This window comes from Salvelinus namaycush, chromosome 12 (assembly GCF_016432855.1).
Source record: "Salvelinus namaycush isolate Seneca chromosome 12, SaNama_1.0, whole genome shotgun sequence".
Lineage (NCBI taxonomy): Eukaryota > Metazoa > Chordata > Actinopteri > Salmoniformes > Salmonidae > Salvelinus > Salvelinus namaycush.
Genome location: NC_052318.1, coordinates 45,534,347 through 45,557,636, shown reverse-complemented (window position 1 = coordinate 45,557,636; position 23,290 = coordinate 45,534,347). Strand labels below are relative to the sequence as shown.

Below are 23,290 nucleotides of genomic sequence, written 5' to 3'. Positions count from 1 at the left end.
TCACTAAACACAAATGCTTTGTTTGTAAATTATGTCTGAGGGTTGGAGCGTGCCGCTGGCTATCCGTAAATTTAAAAAACAAGAAAATTGTGCCGTCTAGTTTGCTTAATATAAGGAATTTGAAATGATTTATACTTTTCCTTTCGATACTTAAGTATATTTTAGCAATTGCATTTACTTTTGATACTTAACTATATTTAAAACCAAATACTTTTAAACCTTTACTCAAGTAGGATTTTACTGGGTGACTTTAACTTTAGTCATTTTATATTAAGATATCTTTAGTTTTACTCAAGTATGACAATTGGGTACTTTTTTCCACAACTGGATGTGTCTATTTTTGTATTTTGTATGATGTCCCCCCCCTCCCCCATTTCCCACATTGTATATTTTTTTCCTCGTTCAATACCCCGTCCAGTAGGTGGCGGTAATGCAGTATTTACATTGGATGCCAACTGCTTTTAAACCCCACCGAAGAAGGAGAGTGAGCTCGCAATTTGACGTTCAGACTGCTCAGACCTGTCCAAAAATAGATCAAGTTTATAGCCATTAGGCTACCTAGTGATGTGAAACCGAGGCTTTCTGAAGCCTTTGGGGCTTTCACCAAATTGTGCCAAAAAACGGTTCATTACGCAGAGCTTTAAACACAATGGACATTAGTGACATCTGCTGGTCAGCAATGAAAAGCAGCGGTTGATGTTCATATACAATTGTTTTCAACAAAAATCTATAGCCTATCAGTTACCGTACAGGTTCGCACCTTCCATTGTGCTCCCCTTTTTTTTGCTGTGAATCCCTTCTTTTTTGTTGTCAAAAACGGTGAATGTATGGCATTTATGTTGGATGCTTAAGGCAGACGTTTATACTTTACTAAATAAAACGAATTGTTTGAACAACAATGTGCTGAAAGTGTATTTTCACATTAAACGAGTTTTCAAATGAATATGCCTTTAATCTTAATTCAACCCCATTCCCTGGTTGTAGTCCCTGAAACCCCAACACCACTGGGCTACCGTTCAGCTGACCCTATGAATGAATCCTAACTAAATTATTAAGTGTCCAGTAGAGGTCGGTGTAAGAAAGCAAAGCACCGGAACCACGGCGAAATCGATGAGATCTCGCGTTTGAAGAAAACAACACGTGATCAAACTGAGTTTTGGACGTATTTGATCAGGTGATAATGTAACTTTGAAACGAGCATCAGTACTGTACATTGTGTCGGATCAGTAGTGATTTGAAAACTTAATTGGAGCTCTGGTACCAATCGTCCCATCAATAAATATACCACAATCACTGCTGGATGTTTCGTTGTAACGTGATTCAAGGCTTGCGTATTTGGAAGAGGTAGCTACACAATTTTTGAAATGTAGCAAGCTACACAATAACTCACAAAGCATTAGCTAGCTGACTGACTACTGGTAGCTAGCCTTGTCGAACACACATGGTTTTGTAGGTAACGTCAGTTATAAAAAAATATATATATATATATTGGTATAGGTACGCGAAGCTAACTGTTAGCCAGTGCATAGTTGGATAGCTAGCTACCGGCTATTACCACGTGCTACTGCTAGATAATTGAAATTGTGTGTGGTTACGAATTTTCTAAGTGCGGCAAGGTATACTGCTAAAACTGGGGCGGCTCCTACCTTAGTTTACTGGAAAGTTTAATCGAACTAACCTGGCTTTCGCTACCACTGGATAGATAGATGGCAACTACTGTAACAGACATGCTAGCTAGACTAGCTGTCTAGTTAGTTTTGATTGCAATGTATTTAGTTGCAGCTAGGAAGGATGCTCGAAATGTGTCCCTTGACGACTTGAGACGTAACCTGTGTGTAAATCTAACCATGCAACTACAACTATTTCTTAATGCTAATAATACCATGCATTTTTGTTATCTAGCTACACATTCTCAGCTGTGAGCGTTGTGTTGAAAAGGAAGCCGCAAGCACCAAGACTGTTGTTCACCATGGTGGACTCTCAGTATTACCTCCCCAATGACATTGGGATCTCTGCGCTGGACTGTACTGAAGCGTTTCGCCTGCTGTCCCCTAGAGAACAGCTCTATGCGCACTACCTCTCCAGGTCTGCCTGGTACGGAGGACTGGCTGTGCTGCTGCAGACCTCGCCCGAGTCTGCCTCCATCTTCGTTCTCTTACAGAGGCTGTTCCGCAAGCAGCCACCAGCACAGCTGGGGAATGTGGCTACTGCAGCTGGACTCAGTCCTGAGGAATACCAGGTAATGCACCTACCTACAGAGCCTGGAGAAAGAATGAGTCAAACAATGTATACGCCATAGAATTATAATGTATAACCACACACAGATGGTACAGGCTCAGCGACTTATCAGGTGACTGAGCACAAAGTGCACAGTGAGCCTGTTGTAATAACATGCATCTTCTGTGTCTCAGCCTGACTCTAGATAATAATAGCTATTGTTTTTTTGGCAGGCCTTTCTTGTTTATGCTGCTGGTCTCTATGCCAACATGGGAAACTACAAGTCATTTGGAGACACTAAGTTCATTCCTAACCTACCCAAGGTAGATAATCCTCACTTTTATATCTGAATTATAAAAGCCTTGACAGAATGGTTATGTCCTCTAATAACCACACATTGCGGCGTAGGAGAACCTGAAGGCCCTTGTGTGGCAGAGCCAGGCCTTCCAGGACAGCCCCAGTGAGATGGAGGCCCTGTGGGACAGCTGCTCCACCCTCCTCTTCTCCCTTGAGGACAAACAGAAACAGCTGGGCTTGGGGGACAAGGTAAGACTTTCTGGTGCCAAACACTCACCTCACTTATGCTTTATGTGGTGTTGGGTCCGCTTAAATAAATCTTATGTACTGTCGGTGTTGATAATGATGGCGCTTTATTTCTTGTCCGCAGGGAATCACCACATACTTCTCAGGGAACTGTTGTTTGGAGGACGCCGAGTTGGCTCAGAAATTCTTGGATTCAAAGGTGTGTGTTCATGCATTTAAGTTTGTTGTCTTATGTCTGTGTTCGAATTGCAGGATTTAAAGAGTTGTCTCCCTTACAGAACCTGAGTGCCTACAACACGCGATTGTTCAAGGAGAAATCCGAAGGGAAGACCTGCTATGAGGTGCGCCTTGCGTCTGCTGTGCAGAAGGGTGAGTGCCTTTTTTCCTTTTTAAAAGCTGTGCTAATAAAGACACGCTATAGATGACGTCAGAGCTCAAGCTCTGAGCTTCACAGCTCTGTATGTGTTTTGACTGACAGTCGTTCTGAACTTAAGCGTCCTCCAAACAAGCATGTGACATGCACTTCACATTTCCATATCGTGAAACCCATCACTACGTTTAATGTACAGTTACAAGATGACATGGTTTCATACCCTGGGTTGTCCTGAACACAATGAGCCTGTTTGTCTGTTGCGATGAAAATTCGCCACAGAACACGCACCTGACCGCACGCTTGACTATTTTCCGTGCCCGCCAAAATTGCGATCTGTTTCTCTGAATTGCCCCGTGAAAGCTTAACACTGTAAGATGGTATTTTATAACTTCGCTAGTCCTGTTGGCAATAGAACAAGCGTTCAAATGATGCCCACCTGACCCAGATTGTGATTTTGTAGGGAGCCGTTTTTGTATTGCGTAAACACCAACAGTAATTATGTGATGGCGGAGATGTAGGGTTGTGTTCCAAACAAAACAACTACAAGTGTTCTTGCTCTAGTTCCTCAACGGCACAGCTAGGAGAGCTCCAAAAAAGCACCTTATATTTAAAGACTCATAAGTGCATTGAAGTTACACCTTGGAGAGGTGTATATGTGTGGCCCTTGGAGACACCAGTTTGTCCTCACACTCAAACCCTTGTCATTTTTGTAGTTGTCTTATGTTGCACCAACCCCACATTTTCCAGGAATATTCTTATCTTACTGAATGTATCCCAGAGTATTTTTGGATTTCGTTGTCAACAAATGCAGCGAGAAGTACAGTACATGTAAAATACACATTAAATCAAGTGCAATGTTTGGATTCAGTCTTGATAGGTGAACTGTTGTCCTCAACTTTGGTCTCATCATGTTCTGATCATCTCAACTGTTCCCTTTTTTTAATCGCTACCATGTTTACACAGTTCATATGTCTTCTGTAAGAAACATTTCAATTTAGCCCTATCCATACAGGCCAATTCCTACAAGTGTAAAGGGTTGATGTCAGTAATGAATCCTCTTTATTAAAAAAAATTCTCTGTCATTGCTCTAGACTGTGCAGTGGATGGGGAGGGGGAGACCAGGTGTGGCAGATATGACTTTGAGGACTGTGTCTTCACGGTTTCCAGGGGAGACTATGATCACCTCATGAAGAAAGTGAATGAAAATCTGGAGAAAGCCAAGGTTAGTTCAAACGGTACACTAATTCAAATGTATCCCTTATCAATTCAAGTACGTGACTCAAAACTGCTAATGTGTCTTAACGTGTCAAGTTTGGTCCCATGCGAACCGTCTTCTCTTTAATGGAAGGACCACGCGGCCAATGAGAACCAGAAACGAATGCTGGAGGAATATTCGCGGAGTTTCACCTTTGGGTCCGTGGAGGCGCACAAGGAAGGCTCTCGTTTCTGGATAAAAGATAAGGGACCCATTGTGGAGAGGTGAGAGAGCGCTGCCTTCCAGATTTGGCCTTCCGGTCTGTGGATCAAAGAAGCAATCCCTTCCCCCTGTCGTTTTTTCCTTCAACTTGATGTTAGTCTTTTCCTTTCTCTCCTAGTTATATTGGCTTTATCGAGAGCTACAGGGATCCCTTTGGTTCCAGGGGAGAGTTTGAAGGTACAAATTTAAGAGGCAACGCACCCGCTATTATTATTACGTGTGTTTGAATACTCTTTTGTGATCGCGTCGGGGTTTGTCTCCTCTTTCCTCAGGTTTTGTTGCCGTGGTGAACAAGGCAATGAGCGAACGCTTTGCTAAGCTGGTGAGCTCAGCCGAAGTGCTTCTGCCAGAGCTGCCATGGCCAAAAGACTTTGAGAAGGACCGTTTCCTCCTGCCTGACTTCACCTCCCTGGACGTGCTGACGTTCGCTGGCAGCGGCATTCCAGCTGGCATTAATATTCCCAACTGTGAGTGCCACGTCCGAACCGACTCTTTATTCAGTTAATATTGACACGACCGATCCACACGGCATCTTGTTCGGGTCTCGAAAGGATCTCTAATGACTTTGGCTTAATGTCGGTCGATTCCATGTGAAAAGGACCCATGAGCACCAATATGTGAAGTTTATAGGAGCATGTCATATTGGGTGTCAAATGAAAGTCGAGTATGTTTTTGGAAAGATTTTTCAGCCGTTTTCCATCTTAAAACTTAAACAATGGCTTTGATTTGTGGTCAAACGGATGAAAAAGGGGCCAAAGAAAATATCCACCAGAGAAAGTCTTCAAAGTTATTGCAAATGCATCACACCACAGTGTTGAAGTAAAGACCCCTGCCAACTAATATCAACACTTACGTTTAGTTTGAGAAATGATTTGCCTTCTGTGCGAAACATTGCCTTGTGGGTTTTTGGTAACGGAATTACATCTTTAAGATATTTTCTCATTTCTGAATGAAAGTTCACAAAGTAACAAGTAAAGGTACACCTACCAATTTAGTGTTTTTACTAATATATTATTGTTTATGAATTTAGTGATTCAAACTCGTAATTCTGTTACCGAATCGGAAACAGAATTATTGCATCTGAATTGGCTAGTGAGAAATCATAGTCACAAACCACAGTTGGGTCACCTGCTACTGTTCTCCCTCCACTTGCAGACTGTTATGTTCAGCTAAATATTTTCTTTCTCTTTCTGTCACGTGGTCAAAGCAAGAGTGAAAACCGTCTGGACAACCCCTCTCTCTTTCTCTCTCCAGTTATTGTTACAGTACCTCTCCCGGCTCTTACTGACATCTACCCATGAGCCCCCTCTCGCTCCGTTTACTTTAACCAGCATACATGGACGTTGAAATTTGGTCAGTCCGCCCTGGCCTTGATTTCACTACGTCAACAGACATACATTTTTGGCCCAAACATAGATGTCTGCGATTGGTTTAGATTTGATCCAGTCACCAATCAAAGACGTCTGTTACACAACTTTGCACAGCGAAACAGAGTATTGTAAAGAAAAGTAGAGTGCAATATAATGTACTGAACTTTACTGTACCGTGATGTCCAGACTTCTGAAACATAGACCTCTATGATTGGGTCCGGACCAACTAAGTTTGGTCTTGTTTGGGGCGGAGCTCATTATAATAATAGCCAGTGTGTAGAATAATCCCCATATATGTAAAGGATGACATTGTGTATTTCTACCTTTTTTCTTTCTGTACATATTCAGGATACATCACCATAAAGAGAATAACATTTATATCTATAATTATGCATTTCTGTATAGTACAGATCAGTGACCCATAATGTATTTCTGTTACTGGGTGTAAATCCACTTCACTTACTGTAGTTCGATAACCGAAATATATATTTTTGTTTTAACTCAAGGTATCATATAGCTGACACCCCATTATTTCTGCAGACATCTTGGGATCTTAATTCAGAGTAGATATTAAACAGTTTTTGGAAAACGTGGTCGTGTAAAAACTGAGGGAGTTTTTACCGTCATTCTGTTACCAAACTTTGCATCTGCACATTTCTTCCAGTAAATGTGTTTCTGGAAAATAAGAAAAAATGGTGTACTTCTTTCAAATAAGTCCTAGTGCATAGTTTTATGGTTTGTTAAACGTTGATATCAATATTTTGGGGGTGATCTGATTCCCAGCGTAATTCCGTTACCATGGAATATCCCTGTTATCTCTGTGTGTGTGTCTGTGTTTGTCTAGATGACGATATCAGACAGTCGGAGGGCTTTAAGAATGTCTCCCTGGGTAATGTTCTGGCTGTGGCCTACGCTACCCAGAAGGACAAGCTCACCTTTCTGGATGAAGATGACAAGGTAATCAACTTTCTAACTATGACCTCCTTGCCATACCAAATAACCACAAAGACTGAAAGGGTACAATTATGCCCATCAGATTTTTGTTTCCTTCAATGGTCTCTTGTCTGTTTCTTTCAGGATGTGTACATTAAGTGGAAGGGGCCCTCCTTCGAGGTGCAGGTTGGCCTCCATGAGCTGCTGGGCCATGGCAGTGGAAAGCTCTTTGTCCAGGTAAGAGAGCCATCTCCGTTCATGTCCTGTATGGTCAGTCCTCGCATCTAGAGCCCTGTCTATGAATTTGAGTGTTTACATTTCTCCAGCTCAATCGCCCAGCTGTTTACCACAACAGTGGCGGGGCGCCACCGTTTAATTGTTTGAACTGATTGCCCCTTTAGTGTCTAAAATGTCTGGTTTAAAATCCATTGTATTTACTGTTATGTAGTCTCTGAACGGGGGATGCACAGTGCTTTGTGACTGATTTAGTGTTTTATTATGTGTTGTCATGTGTACAGGATGAGAAGGGAACTTTCAACTTCGAGCAAGATAATGTTCGCAATCCTGAGACTGGAGAAAAGGTGAGTCTATATACCTCAGTCATTTGGGATCATACTTTTATTTATTTCTGTATATTTTCTTTATTCTTTGCTTTGGTCTCGAGAGAGTGATTTTGAGAGAGCGTAATGTATTGTTGTGGTTAAGTAAACCTATATGTTTTAAGACTGATGATCGTGACCAATATTAACATTTCTGGTTGCCGATGAAGGGGTTTAAGTGAGTATTGGTGTAAACGATGGTTTCTGTGCTTTAGATCACCACCTGGTACAAAGGCAACGAAACATGGGACAGTAAATTCTCCACCATTTCTTGCTCCTATGAAGAGTGCAGGGCCGAGTGTGTGGGGCTCTACCTCTGTCTCAACAAACACGTGCTCAGGTCTGTTTATCCGTGCTCAGGTCTGTTTATCCGTGCTCTGGTCTGTTTATCCGTGCTCTGGTCTGTTTAGCCGTGCTCCGGTCTGTTTATCCATACTCTGTAATCACTAAACCTACATTTAATATAAAATAAAATATAATCCTACATTTAATATAAGTGATCTTATGCGGGTCAGGACGCTCTAACGAGGATGTTGTCCCTGGGTTTGCAGTATCTTTGGCCATGAGGGCGAGGATGCAGAGGAGGTGGTGTACGTCAACTGGCTCAACATGGTGCGAGCTGGCCTGCTCGGACTAGAGTTCTACACCTCCGAGAGCAAAAGCTGGAGACAGGTCAGCTACACTAAAGTTCAATCATTTATGAAGTACATCAGCCTCACTTGATCATGCTAGCTTTCTGACTCTATAGCTCATTGAATATCTTCCCCACTGCCTGTGTGTGTGTGTGTGTGTGTGTGTGTGTCTATCCCGCTGTGTGTTTAACTAAACCTCCTGTTCTCTGTCTCAGGCCCACATGCAAGCTCGCTTTGTGATCCTGCGGGTGCTCCTGGAGGCTGGCGAGGGGCTGGTGACCCTGAAGGAGAGCACAGGAAAGGATGGGAGCCCAGATGCCCTCATAACGCTGGACCGCAGCAAGATCCACACCGTGGGCAAGGGTGCCATCGAGAGGTTCCTATGCAAACTACAGGTACAGCTGTAGAAGGCTTGGAAATGTCTTGATCGTGGCTGGGATTACCGGGATAAATGATCAGCCGCCAATATTCACAATAAAAGTCGAACCAAGTCTCCTATTTGACCCATTATTGTCTTTGTCCCTGCAGGTCATCAAGTCCACAGCCGATGTGGAGGGAGGCAGAGCTCTGTATGAGGGCTACTCGGCCGTGTCCGACGGTGGTTCTCACAACTTCCTGTGTCTGCGGGAGACGGTTCTCCAGCGCAAAGAGGCTCGCAAGATGTTTGTTCAGGCCAACACAAGGGTCAAAGGTTAGTCTTCCCTGTCTTAATGCCAAGAGGGTTATCCACATTTACATGGCACAGCTCTTCATGTTTAACATCGTCCTACTAAGTGGTCAACCTTCATGGAAAGCCGGTGTATCACCCCAAAACCGTTCTACTGGCACACGTGTCCTTGGAATTCAACGACTTGTTGCGTGTTTGTCTGATGCAGGTGACAGCGTGGAGCTAGTGGAATACGAGGGCAGCGCGGCTGGACTGATCTGCTCCTTCACGGAACGGTTTGCCGACGACGCCGAGGAGGTGGAGGCCCACCTGCTAGAGCTGAACAAGAGGGATGCCCCCTGCTGGTTCTGAGTGAACGGTGCAGATACACAGTCAGAGCAGCACTAAGACCCAGACATGCTGCCGTCATGCCCACGCCCGCTCCTGACTGAGACACGCCTGGCCCGGCCTGCGTGGACCTGTCATAGGAATTGATCTTTCAATGCACTGTCAAAATGAATTTACAAATCAGTTGTGTGTGTGGAATGCCGCAGGTGGTTATGGCTGTGATTTATGAGCCTGGAGACATTCTTCACCCTCAGAGGCACAGTATGAAACTACATTAAGCTCCTATCGTTATGCAGTTCTTCATTCCCCCCCTGACAATATCAGGAAGGATAGGAACAGTGTAAGCAATGTCATGCAAATTTGACAGCTGAAGGAACTCAAAGTGCCTAGTGGTAGGAGCTTGGAGTCAGTTTGAAACAAGGCCAGGGTGTAGAAAAGAAAATTGACTCAAGGGGACCATACACGGTTCACCATCAACTAATCTGTCAATCAAATCTAAACCACTATAACCTTTTTATGTCGACACATTTCAATTTGCTGTTTGTCTTAGAAAATGGACAATTTTTCTTTTGAAAGAAGTCCCTCCAATAATACTAATCATTGGGTAAGTTCTTAGTCCCTTGTGTCCATGGCACTTGAAGCACTACTGTGACATGGTCAAAAGCAATGCATTTGTGAAAGGGTAGACGGTACTGCAAATTCTCTTGGTGAGGTTGGTAAGAAACACCCTACACAAAAAATAAATTTGATTTTTTTTTCTTTTAATACCAATGTCTGTTCAGTTTGTTTCTCATGCATTATTAAAGGTATCTCAGGGAACTTGTGTAATGAGCTGCATGAACTGATACACATTGAAATAAGGGCAACGCGGAGTGCCTGGACACAGGCCTTAGCCGTGGTAGATTGGCCATATATCACAAACCCCCAAGGTGCTTTATTGCTATTATAAACTGTTTACCAACGTAATTAGAGCAGTAAAAATGTATGACTGTTTTGTCATACACGTGGTATACGGTCTGATATACCACGACTGTCAGCCAATCAGCAGGCGGGGCTCGAGCCAACCAGTTTAACATTTTCTCCAAGTGTAAATTATAAACAGAGTGTCTAAGGTACTTTGCAATATCCATCCAGACAAATGTTCATTTAACATATTTTTAGAGTAAATCACAAAGCAAGTCATTCTTGCAGTTGAGTGGGGTTTAAGAAAACTGTTTCATTAACGTGTGGGTACTCAATGTGATTCCACAAGGTCCACAGCCGCCTCTCTTGTTAGTTTGCAAGTCTCGAGTCCATCCAGTTTGGCTTTCTGGTATATGAGGGGTGTTCCACTGCTGCCTTGGCCCTGTAGGTCCTGGATCTGGGCCTGGGCTGGGAGGGCTTGAATCTCCCCCTCATTCCGCCAGTACAGCTTGTACAGTCCTGGGTTGTCCACCCCAAATTTAGCAGCACAGAGCTGGGTCAGGGCCTCCCCACTAACTCCTGCCCTCCATTGCAGGGTTTTCATCCAGCTTCCTTCTCCATCTTGAAGCAGAACCTTGACACACCTCTGCAACACACAATTGAAAGAACGTTTCCCATGAGAACAGTTCATATCAAAGCAGTCCTACTGGTCACTTTGGGATACAGGGATTTCCAACTGTCACATATAATTCCACATACCTTAGGTATGTGTTGATTTCTGTTGAGTGTTAGAGGTGGGTGTGTAATTCTATACTGTATTGGTGCTAATAAATCATTTGAGTCGTACCAGTTGCTGTTGTATGTTTTTCTGGCTCAAAGCCTGGCTGCTCCGGCGCTGGCTCCAGTCTTTCAGGGAGTCTCTGGCCCCCTGGGTCAGCCCGCTAGAGGGCATTTCTTCAGGCTGGCTCTGGATCAGGCACAGGCTGGCATACACACTGGTCAGGTAGTACCCACCTAGTACAAACATTGCAACACTGGATTATGATAGCTATTTGGCATCATATACTATTTGAAATATTTCCCATTTAAAGCATAAATACTTGTATGTACAGTACCAGTCAAAAGTTTGGACACACCTACCTACTCATTCAAATGTTTTTCTTTATTTTTACTATTTTCTACATTGTAGAATAATACTGAAGACATCAAAACTATGAAATGTCACATAAGGAATCATGTAGAAACCAAAAAAAGTGTTAAACAAATCAAAATATATTTTAGATTCTTCAAATTAGCCACCCTTTGCCTTGATAACAGCTTTGCACTCTTGGCATTCTCTCAACCAGCTTCACCTTGAATGCTTTTCCAAGTATTGAAGGAGTTCCCACATATGCACATATGAGCACAAACTATCACAATTGTGTTGAGGTCGGGTGATTGTGGAGGCCAGGTCATCTGATGCAGCACTCCATCAATCTCCTTGGTCAAATAGCCCTTTCACAGCCTGGAGATGTGTTGGGTCATAGTCCTGTTGAAAAACAAATGATAGTCCCACTAAGAGCAAACCAGATGAGATGTATCACTGCAAAATGCTGTGGTAGCCATGCCGGTTTAAGTGTGCTTTGAATTCTAAATAAATCCCAGACAGTGTCACCAGCAAAGCACCCCCACACCACCACCTCCATGCTTCACGATGGGAACCACACATGCGGAGAAAATCCGTTCACCTACTCTGCGTCTCACAAAGACACGACGGTTGGAACCAAAAATCTCAAATTTGGACTCATCAGACCAAAGGACAGATTTCCACAGGTCTAATGTCCATTGCTTGTGTTTCTTGGCCCAAGCAAGTCTCTTCTTCTTATTGGTGTCCTTTAGTAGTGGTTATTTGCAGTAAATGGACCATGAAGGCATGATTCACGCAGTCTCCTCTGAACAGTTGATGTTGAGATGTGTCTGTTACTTGAACTCTGTGAAGCATTTATTTGGGCTGCAGTTTCTGAGGCTGGTAACTCTAATGAACTTATCCTCTGCAGCAGAGGTAACTCTGGGTCTTCTTTTCTTGTGGTTGTCCTCATGAGAGCCAGTTTCATCATAGTACTTGAAGAAACTTTCAAAGTTCTTGACATTTTCTGAATTGACTGACCATGTCTTAAAGTCATGACGGACTGTCATTTCTCTTTGCTTATTTGAGCTGTTCTTGCCATAATATGGACTTGGTCTTTTACCAAATAGGGCTATTTTCTGTATACCACAACACAACTGTTTGGCTAAAACACATTAAGAAGAAAAGAAATTCCACAAATTAACAAGGCACACCTGTTAATTGAAATGTATTCCAGGTGACTACCTCATGAAGCTGGTTGAGAGAATGCCAAGAGTGTGCAAAGCTGTCATCAAGGCAAAGGGTGGCTACTTTGAAGAATCTCAAATATAAAATATATTTTTATTTGTTAAACTTTTTATTTTGGTTCCTACATGTGGTTAGAGCGTTGGGCCAGTAACCGAAAGGTTGCTGTATTGAATCCCTGAGCTGACAAGGTAAAAATCTGTCGTTCTGCCCCTGAGCAAGGCAGTTAACCCACTATTCCCCGGGCGCCGAAGACGTGGATGTCGATTATGGCAGCCCCCCGCACCACTCTGGGTTGGGTTAAATGCGGAAGACACATTTCAGTTGAATGCATTAAGTTGTACAACTGACTAGGTATCCCCCTTTCCCTGATTCCATATGTGTTATTTCATAGTTTTGATGTCTTCACTATTATTCTACAATGTAGAAAATAGTAAAAAAATTAAGAAAAACCCTGGAATTAGTAGGTGTGTCCAAACTTTTGACTGGTACTGTAGTTGGGGTTAACGGTTTGATCGTTTTCTGTCAGCCTTACCCTCCCCTGTCAGCCATGATGACTCCAGCAGCTCCATCATGTACTCCACCTCCACAGACAGCTCTGGCATGTTACACTGTACAATGACATAGGACAGGGCTGGTAGGAAGTCATCTGCACCGAATTCCTTGCCTGCTCATGGAGACAAGACAACTTTACCATGGATGGAAGGGATAGCAGCTGTTGGTTCTGTAAGGTTTATTTCTTTTCCATGTTCTCTCATAAAAAAGCCCTCACCTGAATTGTCCGTCATGGCTTTATAGATGAGCTTGCAGACCTGCAGGAGCAGCACAACCTTGTCAATGGGCGAGTAAGCCCGCCTCATGAGAGCTAACTTCTGCCGCACCTTCTCCACACCGGCAGCATCCGGCACTCCAACCCGCACTCCAAAACACTCCAACGGGGTCTTTCCCCTGGCCACAGCCAGGCTCTCTGCCATGCTCTGGGTGGAACCGTCTCGCTCATGCAGAGTTTGCAGTGTCCTGTCTATCTGTCCCTTCAGAGGTTTCAGCACACAGCGGAATATGGCTTTCTCCAGCACCAGGTCTGCACACAAACACACATTCATGAGGTCACATGTCATTATCTGTAGAGGGAAACATGGCAGCAATAGTTGTATTTAAAATTACTGAGCATATTTTGACTGTTTATTTGACTAATGCATGCTGTTTGCATTGGGGATCAATGTTGCTGTACCTTTCTCAACATCAGGCACCATAGTCTCAATTGGGGGCTCTAGCTCTCCACAGTCCAGCAGGAAGGTCTTGGCCTGGGAGAGGAAGAAGCGGATGCCCTGCAGTAGCTCTACGCTAGATCTCTGGCATTGAGGCTTGATCGCCTCCCGCTGCTGCCTGAGGAAATCCTGCACCAGGACACCAAACGCAGTCCTCCTGTCACGGGACAGGTCCTCCACCAGCCTCGCCACGCGCTTCTCTGGCACAAAGAAGGACACAAAGACTGCACTCAGCTTGCGCAGGACTGAGACGGGCTGGCGTGGGGGCAAGGTGCATGGGGGTGAGGGGTTACTGGTGCCCCTGGTGAGGGGATTTCGCTCTGAGCTCTCCTCTGCCTCCTCCAGGCTGCTGAGGGAACTGCTGCTGTCCAGCTCACTCAGGGAGGGAGCATATCTCTGCTCCAGCAGGAGACCCACCTCCTCCTCACCTCCTTTTTCCTGGGCCAGTCCCTGCAGGAGACCTAAGGGCACATGGTAGTCCTCCTCTGCAGTGGGAGACAGTGTGGGTGGGACCCTGGTCTTCAGCGGAAGAACTGGAAGAACCAAGCATGGCTGCAAATAGTCTGAGTCCTCCTGGACGGGTGCTGTCCCTCCCTCACCCTCCACTCTGGCTTCCACTGCTCCACTGGCCCGCTGGACCTTCTTGCTCTTAATATTTTTCTTGGCCAGCAGAGGTGGGGGAGGGGGAGGGGCAACTGGTGGGGACAAAGGGCTAGAGTTCTCAGTCGAGACACGCACCTTGAGGCTGCGCTTGAACTGGTGGCGTTTTAGCAGTGCAGGATGGGATTGCGGGAAGAGTGGGTTGATGAAACAGAGAGCCCCTTGGCCTGCTGCCCCACAGTTCAGCTCCCGGGGGCTGCGTGTTTGGATGGGGCAGAACTCCTGGAACAGGGTGGGGCTCTCCTGGGGCGTGGCACAGTCCTCAGGGGTGGGGCTAGGGGGAAGCGGTGCCGCCTCGACAGGTGGGGGCCCATTGCGTGGACCTCTGAAGTTCAGCTGGGAGCTCCAGAACTCTGAATGAAGAAGAAGCAAAACTGTGTCGGCATACTTCCTCAACACTATCCTTGACGAGTTGTGTACGGTACACAATGTCAGCTAGCATTACAACGATTGCCAACATCTTGGTTGATCAGACCTCTGAGCCACTCTGTGGTACCTACCCACACCCATGTGTGAAATGGACTCCAGCTGTTTATGGGATGAAGCCTTGACTATGGCCTCAGGGAGCTCCAGTGGGAAGGGCAACACATCCCTGAAATAGACAGCACATAAGTTTTATAGACAGGTCTAATTCTAGTAGGATATGATTTGGAGCAATAATGAGAGATAATGCAGATCTAGATGGATAACACTGGTTGACATTAGTTGTCTAAATGTCCTAAACCCATTCTACAGTGAAGCCAAGAATCACTACTCGTTATTTAGCTTTACGTATCGGCCATCAAGGCCTTTGTCACAGCAGTGTGCGGGTTTCTTCTTTTTTTCTCATCTTATTCAACTGTTACCATGCACCTGCAACAAAGAGAGCTCAGATGTGCGAGTGCCTTTTTGAATTTTGAACTGTGAAGCCAAGTAAAAGGCCCATACCGGCTAACACAGTAGAAGGCAATGAGCCGGAAGAGGTCAGGGAAACCGATAGCCGCTCTCTCCAAAGAGAAGGCTGTGAATGGAAGGGAGACGGAGAAGCAAGAAGAAGATCATTAGTTAAAAGCCCTCGTTATTCATATCAACAGGCTGTAGATACAACATCCCTGCCTTAGTCTTTCATCACTCACTGGAGTCCACTTCGCGGATGACAAATTGTTTGACAAAGGAGGGAACGCTGTCGTCTGCAAGCCTGACACACAGCACTTTCTTCTGCGAGGTGTTGGACTTGCGCACCAGAAAGGTCTACAGAGAGGCAGAGATATACACACTCAGGTTGTGTTTTGTGCGTGCGCGTCAGTGCGGTGTGCGTTGCGCGTGCGTGTCTCACCCCAGGCGGCTCCCGCTGTAGGATGTGCAGAGCGGTGGCAGAGTTGATGGACAGCTGCAGCCAGACGGGGTGTGTGAGAAGCAGACGGTCCAGCACACTGATGTTCTTCAGGGAGCCACGCTGAGGACAAGCCCGCCTCTCTCCTACCAGCTCCCCGACCGGCTCAGGGAAATCATACACCGGGTCCTCCTGCATCTGGGGAACAGAGTGTACAGCTTGCACAAACAGGTACTGTATGGTATCTATGCACCATGCAGTTATGTGGTTAGGCTTTAAGGACAAGTTGCCACAATGATACTTCCCATTCTGCTCTTCATCATACCAATGCTTCGGAATGAGTGCTCTTCCTGTTCCCTTCTGGTACCACTAGCAGGCATCATGTCATGACGTGCCCTGTGTTCCGTGCTGACCACTACTTAACCATAGTTTTGGGAAACTCCCACACCTTATTCCTTCCTCTCACTGAGTAATCTGGAGGGTGTATGTCATCAGAGTAAGACTCACCACAATTGCGAGGGTGTTCTAATGTGTGCATATCCTAAGGATCCTACCATCAACAGTGAACTTGCTAGGACTGAAGTATAATTTTGTGTTAGCTTGTTAAACCCTTTGAATATGAGAAGGTGCGGCTATATTTTAACAGAGGTGGTTTATATGCACAGGCTGTTATTATGGAAAATGACTGGATGTCTATTCCTCCAACTTCCCTCCAGGGATTGGCTGCTGCTGTATAAGACAGTCCTGAGCCCAACACAATATTTGAGAGAAGGGGTGGTGATGCTGGCTGCCCAAATTCCCGCTTGGCAAGTCTAGACTTGGTGAGGTGGTAGAGACAGGCACTTAAAACACTCCAAACCTACTGAGTCGTGTGTGAAAATGCAAATCTAACCTTGTAAACAACTGAGAGGTACAAGTCTAAAATGTAAGGCAATATCTTAAATTTGAATTCATAATAATGCAACAAAATGTCCAGAATGAATAGCCTATACCAGAGCCCACTTTTGAACCTCATGAGACTATTGTAATATTGACACTAAAACAACTGTGACCTGTCAGGACCTGAATATATCAGCAGAACAACATAAAGTTGTAATACCAAACAAGCATTTTATAATTGGTTTATTACTGGAGGTATACCGTTTTTTATGTTGGGGAACCACTGGTGAAAAATATAGGCATAATTAAACGTTGACTATATTGTAATAACAGACCATGAAATCAAAGGTTATTTCAGTAAATAGAACATTTTGATTTTGTATATATTTTTTATTATAATAATAAAATTACACCATCATATTTGTGGACATGGTATTAGCCTCCAACGTACTCCACACGTTTTATTTACTGACACGTTCTGTAACTCTGTAAGAGGTAACTCTGTAAAACTCTGTAACTTCTGTGATATGTACTCTTTTTACATACCTTCAGTTAATCGGTGCCAAGTATCGTGACTTCAGTAATCAAACAAAGATTCAACTGTTTCTTATTTTACACATTAAAATAAATGGCGACATGACAAAATGTACCTTAATCTTCCGATCCCCTGTCGTGTGAGAGATTATGCTGAATAGCCTACTGTAAATTCCACTTGATCCTTGAATGTCCAAATGCCACAGAAACGTCTAAAGTATAGAAAACTGTAAAAGACCGAGATCTATTGACATGCCATGTTGGCGCTGTCTGGACTGTCCAGGCAGAGATCTCTCTGTGTAGCTGTGATTCAGAAGTTCCTCGCATTCCTCTGCTCTGTCTTCCTTATATTTTCCATTCACACTTTGGAGAGAAACAAACCTGGCTGAGACCAAGGCTAAATACGCATGCGCCCGTCACCACCTTGTGAAACATCTCCTAAATACAGTATTGTCAACGGGGAAATCGCCACTAAAACACAATTCAAATCTATTGTTTATTCTGTCCTTTGTGAAAGAGGGTTATATAATTAATCTGCATAAATGATTTCTAAACTTCTGAGTGGTCATAATCATCATTGTAAACAAATTATGCAGCAATCAGGAAACATGTAAATATTTTACAGAATAAATGTCTGTTTCATTTGGTACACACACTTTTGCAATGGAGACTTAGATAGACAGACATATTAAATGTAACAATAAGAAGTACCTAATGGTTGAAACACTAAGTGGTAGCCTATTTGTACACGCCACTCAAACAATTTGCTCATGTTCTGATGCTCACATTGTAGCAAAATATTGTAGCCAGCCTTGTGTAGCATTAAAATAACGAGTTCTGCTCTAGTCTGTTGTAGGAAATATCACACGTCACTCGCTCAAAGATCGGAACCGGATGTGGTCATTGAAAATATTGCACCGCGTTAGGTAAGATGGAAGCAAAGTGTGCTTAGCTATTTTTTGTTTGAGTTAAACTATTGTTATTTTTGTTGAACTCAGCAATTGTTATGAATACACAATGGGATGTTAAAAATGTACAGTATGCTCTAAATTGTTGCAAATATATGTAACTGCTTATGAAAACGCAACATAACGCAGATTGCTAGCTTAGCTAGCCAGCAAGCTAATTTAGCTAGCTACTGTTGCTAACTCTAATCCGCGCCGAATTGATCATTTTAGCTAGCGAGCCAAGATATGTCTGTGATCACACCTCGGCCAATTTATGTTTGTAATATACAGCAGTTTCGAGTGATTCAATGTCCATCTCATGTTCCCCGAACTGGTGTTGCCAAGCATCTCCGAATTGATGCCACCTCGACTCGATAAGGGGGGAGGGAACTAACAGTAACTAGTTGGCTAACTTAGCTTTGCAAATGCTAGTTAGCAAGCTTTGCAAATGTTAGCTAATTAACTGAATCATTACCAGCAGGTTTGACCATGGACTAGTTTAACTTCATGCTTTAAAAATATTGTTAATTACACGTCACGTTTTATTAAACTACTATATTCATTATTTGCCTATAGAGTACACGTCCCTTTTCAGTTCTGTCATTTAAAATATATATATATATATATTATTTACGATCACGTCCTACACCGGTCAAACCCTGGGCCAATTGTGCGCTGCCCTACGGGACTCCCAATCACGGCCGGTTGTGATACAGCCTGGATTCGAACCAGGGTGTCTGTAGTGACGCCTCAAGCACTGAGATGCAGTGCTTTAGACCGCTGTGCCACCAGCTGAAAGATAAACTAACTTAGCTAGGTCAGTGACACCCTCCTGTTCTTTCCCCAGGTGTGCCCAGCCATGGAGTCGACAGATAAGAACAATGCTATAAAGCTCTTTGTGGGGAACCTGGCATTGGACACCTCTCAGGAGGACCTGACACAGCTCTTTGGACCATACGGACAGGTGGTCACCTGTAGTTTACTCAGGCAGTTTGCCTTCATCCACCTCCAGGGAGATGGTGCTGCTGATCGAGCCATAAGAGAACTGAATGGACGGGAGTTCCGTGGCCGCAACCTAGTGGTTGAAGAGTCCCGCGGACGGCCCCTGAACTCCACCAAGGTGTTTGTTGGGAACCTTAGTGCCATGTGTTCTGCTGAGGACCTACAGGAGCTCTTTCAGACCTTTGGGAAAGTTCTGGAGTGTGATAAGGTCAAAGGTGAGCCATGTCGTTTCCCCCCGCCTTTTCATGCATTTACTTTGTGTACATACAGTAAAATTTCAATTTAGTAAATAGACTAAATGTTCTTGTTTGTAACTTGGTCTCAATCCACTTGTCAAAATGTTTTTTTGTGTTTTTTTTGTTACTTTTACCCCTTATTATCCCCAATTTTGTGGTTTCCAATTGGTAGTTAGTCTTCTCTTTGCTGCAACTCCCGTACGGACTTGGTAGGGGCGAAGGTTGAGAGCCTTGCGTCCTCCGAAACACAACCCAACCAAGCCTCACTGCTTCTTGACACAGTGCCCACTTAACCCGGAAGCCAGCCGCACCAAAGTGTCGGAGGAAACACCGTGCACCTGGTGACCGTGTCAGCATGCACTGCGCCCGGCCCGCCACAGGAGTCGCTAGTGCGCGATGGTACAAGGACAACCCTGCTGGCCAAACCCTCCCCTAACCCGGGACAACGCTGGGCCAATAGTGCGCCGCCCCATGGGTCTCCCGGTCGCGGCTGGCTGCGACAGAGCCTGGACTCAAACCCAGAATCTCTAGTGTCACAGCTAGCACTGTGATGCAGTGCCTTAGACCAATGCGCCACTCTGGAGGCCCGTCGAAAGATTTTCAAGCGAATAATCTAATATTCGCACAGAAAAATATGCCAATTTTCCTGGCAGAGCTGTTTCCGTCAGATTGGCTTGTTGCGGATAAAAGGCTGCGCGTATTGACTGCACATAAAAAGCTCTGCCGTATAACTTCATTTGCCAAATACAAAAAAACGAAGTTCTATGTGTCGCCAGCCGATTTTTAACTCTGGTGGTTTTGCGATAATCAACAAATTTGCCCACTGGTCTTGGCACGTGCTCTCACGGGTAAAGTTCAGAGGGTACATGATGAGATTATGGACAAGAGCAGAATCATTTTTATTGGTCAATTTGTCAAGAGTATCTCGACGTAATTGGCAGCCAAGCGCCGATCGTCATATCACCATCATTCAAATGAAGACCCTGGATATTTAATGGGAATAAGCCTCAAGCTCATCACTGTGCACTTTCACCACGCTGTGAAGTTCATCACTTATTCCGTCTGTAGCCTAATGAACTGCATGCTTTTTCACCTCGTAGTAGGAGGGCCACGCAACATAGCATCGCGTGAATGGAAGTTTACTTCGATATGATGGTTATTATACAAACAATTGGTAAAAAAAATATATATATATCCACCAACGTTTGTCGCATGCGTTATATTTTAGTCCCCCCCCCCCCCCCCCCCCCAAAAAAAATTGTCACATGTATTTTCTTTTGTAAACATTTAGGAAAGTGTACAGACAATTTAGGTGGCAGGTAGCCTAGTGGTTGTGCCAGTAACCAAACGGTTGCTGGATCGAATCCCCGAGCTGACAAGGTAAAAATCTGTCGTTCTGCCCCTGAACAATGCAGTTAACCCACTGTTCCCCAGTAGGCCGTCATTGTAAATAAGAATTTGTTCTTATCTGACTTGCCTAGTTAAATAAAGGTTCAAAATATTTTTATTTTTTTTAGCTATTTCTGTCAGGCCTATCGGGAGTTTATTATAATTTGTTAAAATGTATCCTACAGATACTTTCCTCTCGTAAAAATAGTTGAATGGAAACAGTTTGGTTAAATTCATTAGCTCGCTGTGTTGTCCTCCTGTGCTTGTTTACAGCGAGGCTCTCTTCCTCGGCGGGCTATGCCTTTGTGCACATGGAGCGGAAGGAGGATGCGCTGCAGGCTATCGAGGCCCTCCATGGTACCACCTTCAAAGGCCGACCGCTCTCTGTGGAGCTCTCCAATGTGCAGCCCAGTAAACCCACCACGACTACAGCCAAGGTTCCCATCATGAGTCACTATGCCACTGAAAGCCCCTCCATCAACCCTCATATGGAGCACCACCAGAGTCAGGCTGCTGTACTGGCTGCTGCTGTTGCTGCAGCTGCAGGTCTGCCTCTTCAGGTGCAGCAGAGCTTGCACAATTCTGTCTACAACACAACGAGCTTTGATCCCACCTACGCTGCGCTAAAGGGCATGACGGCAGCCAGCGCCACAGATGGTACTCCAGTGAGCCCTGCGGTGTACGGTGCGCTCGCCAGCCAGGTGTACGGCTCTGTAGCGGATCAGGTATATGACTCTATAGCCAACCAGGCCTCCGCCTATCAGAATTCAGCGACACAGGACGCAGCAGGTTACAGTAACCAGTACGACGGCGCAGCTGGGGAGGCATCGTCAGCCCAGGCAGCTGGAAACCCGGCCTACGGCGGGGCCTCTGCTTTCTACAACGGTAGCTCCGCCTATGGCTCCACGGGGGGTGCAGACCCCACTGCCCAGGCCATCTTTGAGGCAGCACGGGCCCGCTTCTTCCAGCAGGGCCAGCAGGTTCTAGCTGAGCAGCAGGCTGGGACTAAGTCAGGGGACAGGGACCGCAGCCCAGTGCGGCGCTCCGCCCCTCTGCTGCCTGACCCCGTGCCCCAGCCCTTTCCCCAGCCACGCCCCAAACGCCGTGCCCTCCTCCCAACGCCACCCGGCCGACCAGAGGACCCTGCAGCTGCTGACGGAGACCCCATTGCCAGGTACGTGATGCACCTCTGAGAAAAGCCTTGATATTTTGCACCTTTTTGAGGCAGTTTTGATATTTTGAATGCGTAATTACAATGTTACTTTTCTCAACTTCAGATGCTATGCAGAGTACTATCAGCAGGTCCAGCAGTACCAACAGTACCAGCAGTACCAACAACAGTACCAACAGTACCAGTATGGCTACCCACCACCAGCCCTGGCCCAGATGCCCCCCACGATGCCCGTGCAGGCCCCGCCCCCGACGGAGGCCCCGCCCCCAGGGCCTGCCACCTACGCCCCAACTAGAGCGTATGAGCCACCTTCATCACACAAGGAGCCCCTCCTCCGCCGCCCTGACTACTCCCACCTCCACATGCCAGAGCCCCCTTACCGATAACCCTTTAGATTGCAGTGTGTGTGTGGGTTTTGAATGTTGTGTGTGAGAGAGTAGTTCTGGTCCGAATGTGCATCACTGCAAAGTGCCCATTTATAAGTCCCCTGTTCTGCAGCTTTTCGTATCTGAACACATTTCTAACGAGTTAATTTGACTTTATTGTAGGCCTGGTCTTGATAAGAAAGCTGCCCCACAAAACAGTAATCTGTATTGGGAAGTCGTTATGGTAGTATCTTCTTGATTGTGTTGCGTACTGGGTGCTCATTAACGACAAGTAATCCTTATTCATCCCCTACATTTTAGTTTAGCAAAATAAATTCTCAAATTTGCAAGAATATTCATCCATACCAGAGGAGTGCCTTGTTAAAAGCCTAGCTGGATTATTTAGTAAAATACATTTGTGTGTGTGTATATGTGAGCGTAGAAAGGAAGTGGCCAAATCAATCCGTGCATTTTGTGAGCGGGCCCTTGCCTCTGTCCTCGAGGTGACTTTTAGCTCCTCCAAATTAACCATTAGTTCACGTGTATAGATAACTTTAATTTTTCCATTGGCCAGATTCCATTTGTTTTATTTGTATTGTCTTCATCAAAGACTTAATATGAAAAGTCAATGTTCCAATAGGTTCCAGCGTAATGTAGATATTTGGGTAATAAAATGGTTATTGTGTTTAGCGCTTGTGTTTTTAAAAGATTTAAAGCAAGGGGCAAAGTAGCTTTACATAAGGTAATCTGGACATAAAGGACCGGTGTGAGTGCATGTATGTATGTGTGGGCATGTGTAAACCATCTAGGGGAACAATATAAGCGATTTTGATAAGTCACTTTTTATAACAATCACAGGAATATATACATACACACACACACACACACACACACACACACACACACACACACACACACAGACCTCAGTCGTCAGTCTTTCTCTCCATAAAGTGTGGTGCTGGGGCTTTGGGAGAGACACTCGGGCGATTTACTGCACCGAAAATGAAAAGAAAAATTGAAAAACTCACATTTTCCTTGCACACAGCCAGCCTCTGGGGAATGTAGTCCTTGCCCGTGTCTCACATGACCTTCTGTTAGATCTGATCAAACCTCTCAGATAGAAAGGCCAACAAAGC

General features: G+C 44.9%; 3 protein-coding genes across 4 annotated transcripts; 2 read left to right on the top strand and 1 right to left on the bottom strand.

Moving 5' to 3' along the window:
* The first annotated feature begins 1,159 nt into the window (after positions 1-1,159).
* LOC120057321 (dipeptidyl peptidase 3-like) lies at positions 1,160-10,887 on the top strand. The gene is made up of 18 exons (XM_039005898.1): positions 1,160-1,344; positions 1,903-2,239; positions 2,451-2,540; positions 2,626-2,763; positions 2,885-2,959; positions 3,039-3,129; positions 4,225-4,355; positions 4,482-4,612; positions 4,729-4,787; positions 4,883-5,077; positions 6,825-6,937; positions 7,058-7,150; positions 7,432-7,494; positions 7,728-7,852; positions 8,064-8,184; positions 8,360-8,539; positions 8,673-8,835; positions 9,020-10,887. Exons 1-18 carry the CDS (start codon positions 1,301-1,303, stop codon positions 9,160-9,162), a joined length of 2,292 nt encoding a protein of 763 aa, XP_038861826.1. The 5' UTR covers positions 1,160-1,300; the 3' UTR covers positions 9,163-10,887.
* Positions 9,430-17,394, bottom strand: LOC120057320 (ras and Rab interactor 2-like). The gene is made up of 10 exons (XM_039005897.1): positions 17,161-17,394; positions 15,635-15,829; positions 15,435-15,549; positions 15,247-15,319; positions 14,820-14,911; positions 13,623-14,672; positions 13,164-13,472; positions 12,927-13,058; positions 10,889-11,055; positions 9,430-10,687 (listed from the first exon to the last, which is right to left on the bottom strand). Exons 2-10 carry the CDS (start codon positions 15,827-15,829, stop codon positions 10,373-10,375), a joined length of 2,448 nt encoding a protein of 815 aa, XP_038861825.1. The 5' UTR covers positions 17,161-17,394; the 3' UTR covers positions 9,430-10,372.
* A 534-nt stretch (positions 17,395-17,928) lies between these two features.
* Positions 17,929-22,843, top strand: LOC120057319 (RNA-binding protein 4B-like). Of its 2 annotated transcripts, none has more exons than XM_039005896.1 (4): positions 17,929-17,970; positions 18,839-19,208; positions 20,892-21,792; positions 21,896-22,843. In XM_039005896.1, the coding sequence occupies exons 2-4, from the start codon at positions 18,851-18,853 to the stop codon at positions 22,173-22,175; spliced, it is 1,539 nt and encodes a 512-aa protein (XP_038861824.1). In that variant the 5' UTR covers positions 17,929-17,970; positions 18,839-18,850; the 3' UTR covers positions 22,176-22,843. The 2 variants fall into 2 exon arrangements, with proteins under 2 accessions (XP_038861824.1, XP_038861823.1); XM_039005895.1 differs by lacking the exon at positions 17,929-17,970 and adding an exon at positions 17,976-18,077.
* Positions 22,844-23,290: the final 447 nt, after the last annotated feature.

Coding starts and splice junctions, on each gene's coding strand:
- LOC120057320 (XM_039005897.1), bottom strand. CDS start 15,829: ATGCAGGAGGACCCGGTGTATGATTTCCCTGAGCCGGTCGGGGAGCTG. Junction 14,673..14,819: donor CATTTCACACATGGGTGTGG/GTAGGTACCACA, acceptor TTCTTCATTCAG/AGTTCTGGAGCTCCCAGCTG. Junction 11,056..12,926: donor ATCATGGCTGACAGGGGAGG/GTAAGGCTGACA, acceptor TGTTTGTACTAG/GTGGGTACTACCTGACCAGT.
- LOC120057319 (XM_039005895.1), top strand. CDS start 18,051: ATGAATACACAATGGGATGTTAAAAAT. Junction 19,209..20,891: donor GGAGTGTGATAAGGTCAAAG/GTGAGCCATGTC, acceptor GCTTGTTTACAG/CGAGGCTCTCTTCCTCGGCG. Junction 21,793..21,895: donor GACGGAGACCCCATTGCCAG/GTACGTGATGCA, acceptor TCTCAACTTCAG/ATGCTATGCAGAGTACTATC.
- LOC120057321 (XM_039005898.1), top strand. CDS start 1,301: ATGTTTCGTTGTAACGTGATTCAAGGCTTGCGTATTTGGAAGAG. Junction 2,240..2,450: donor TCAGTCCTGAGGAATACCAG/GTAATGCACCTA, acceptor TTTTTTTGGCAG/GCCTTTCTTGTTTATGCTGC. Junction 2,541..2,625: donor TCATTCCTAACCTACCCAAG/GTAGATAATCCT, acceptor ATTGCGGCGTAG/GAGAACCTGAAGGCCCTTGT.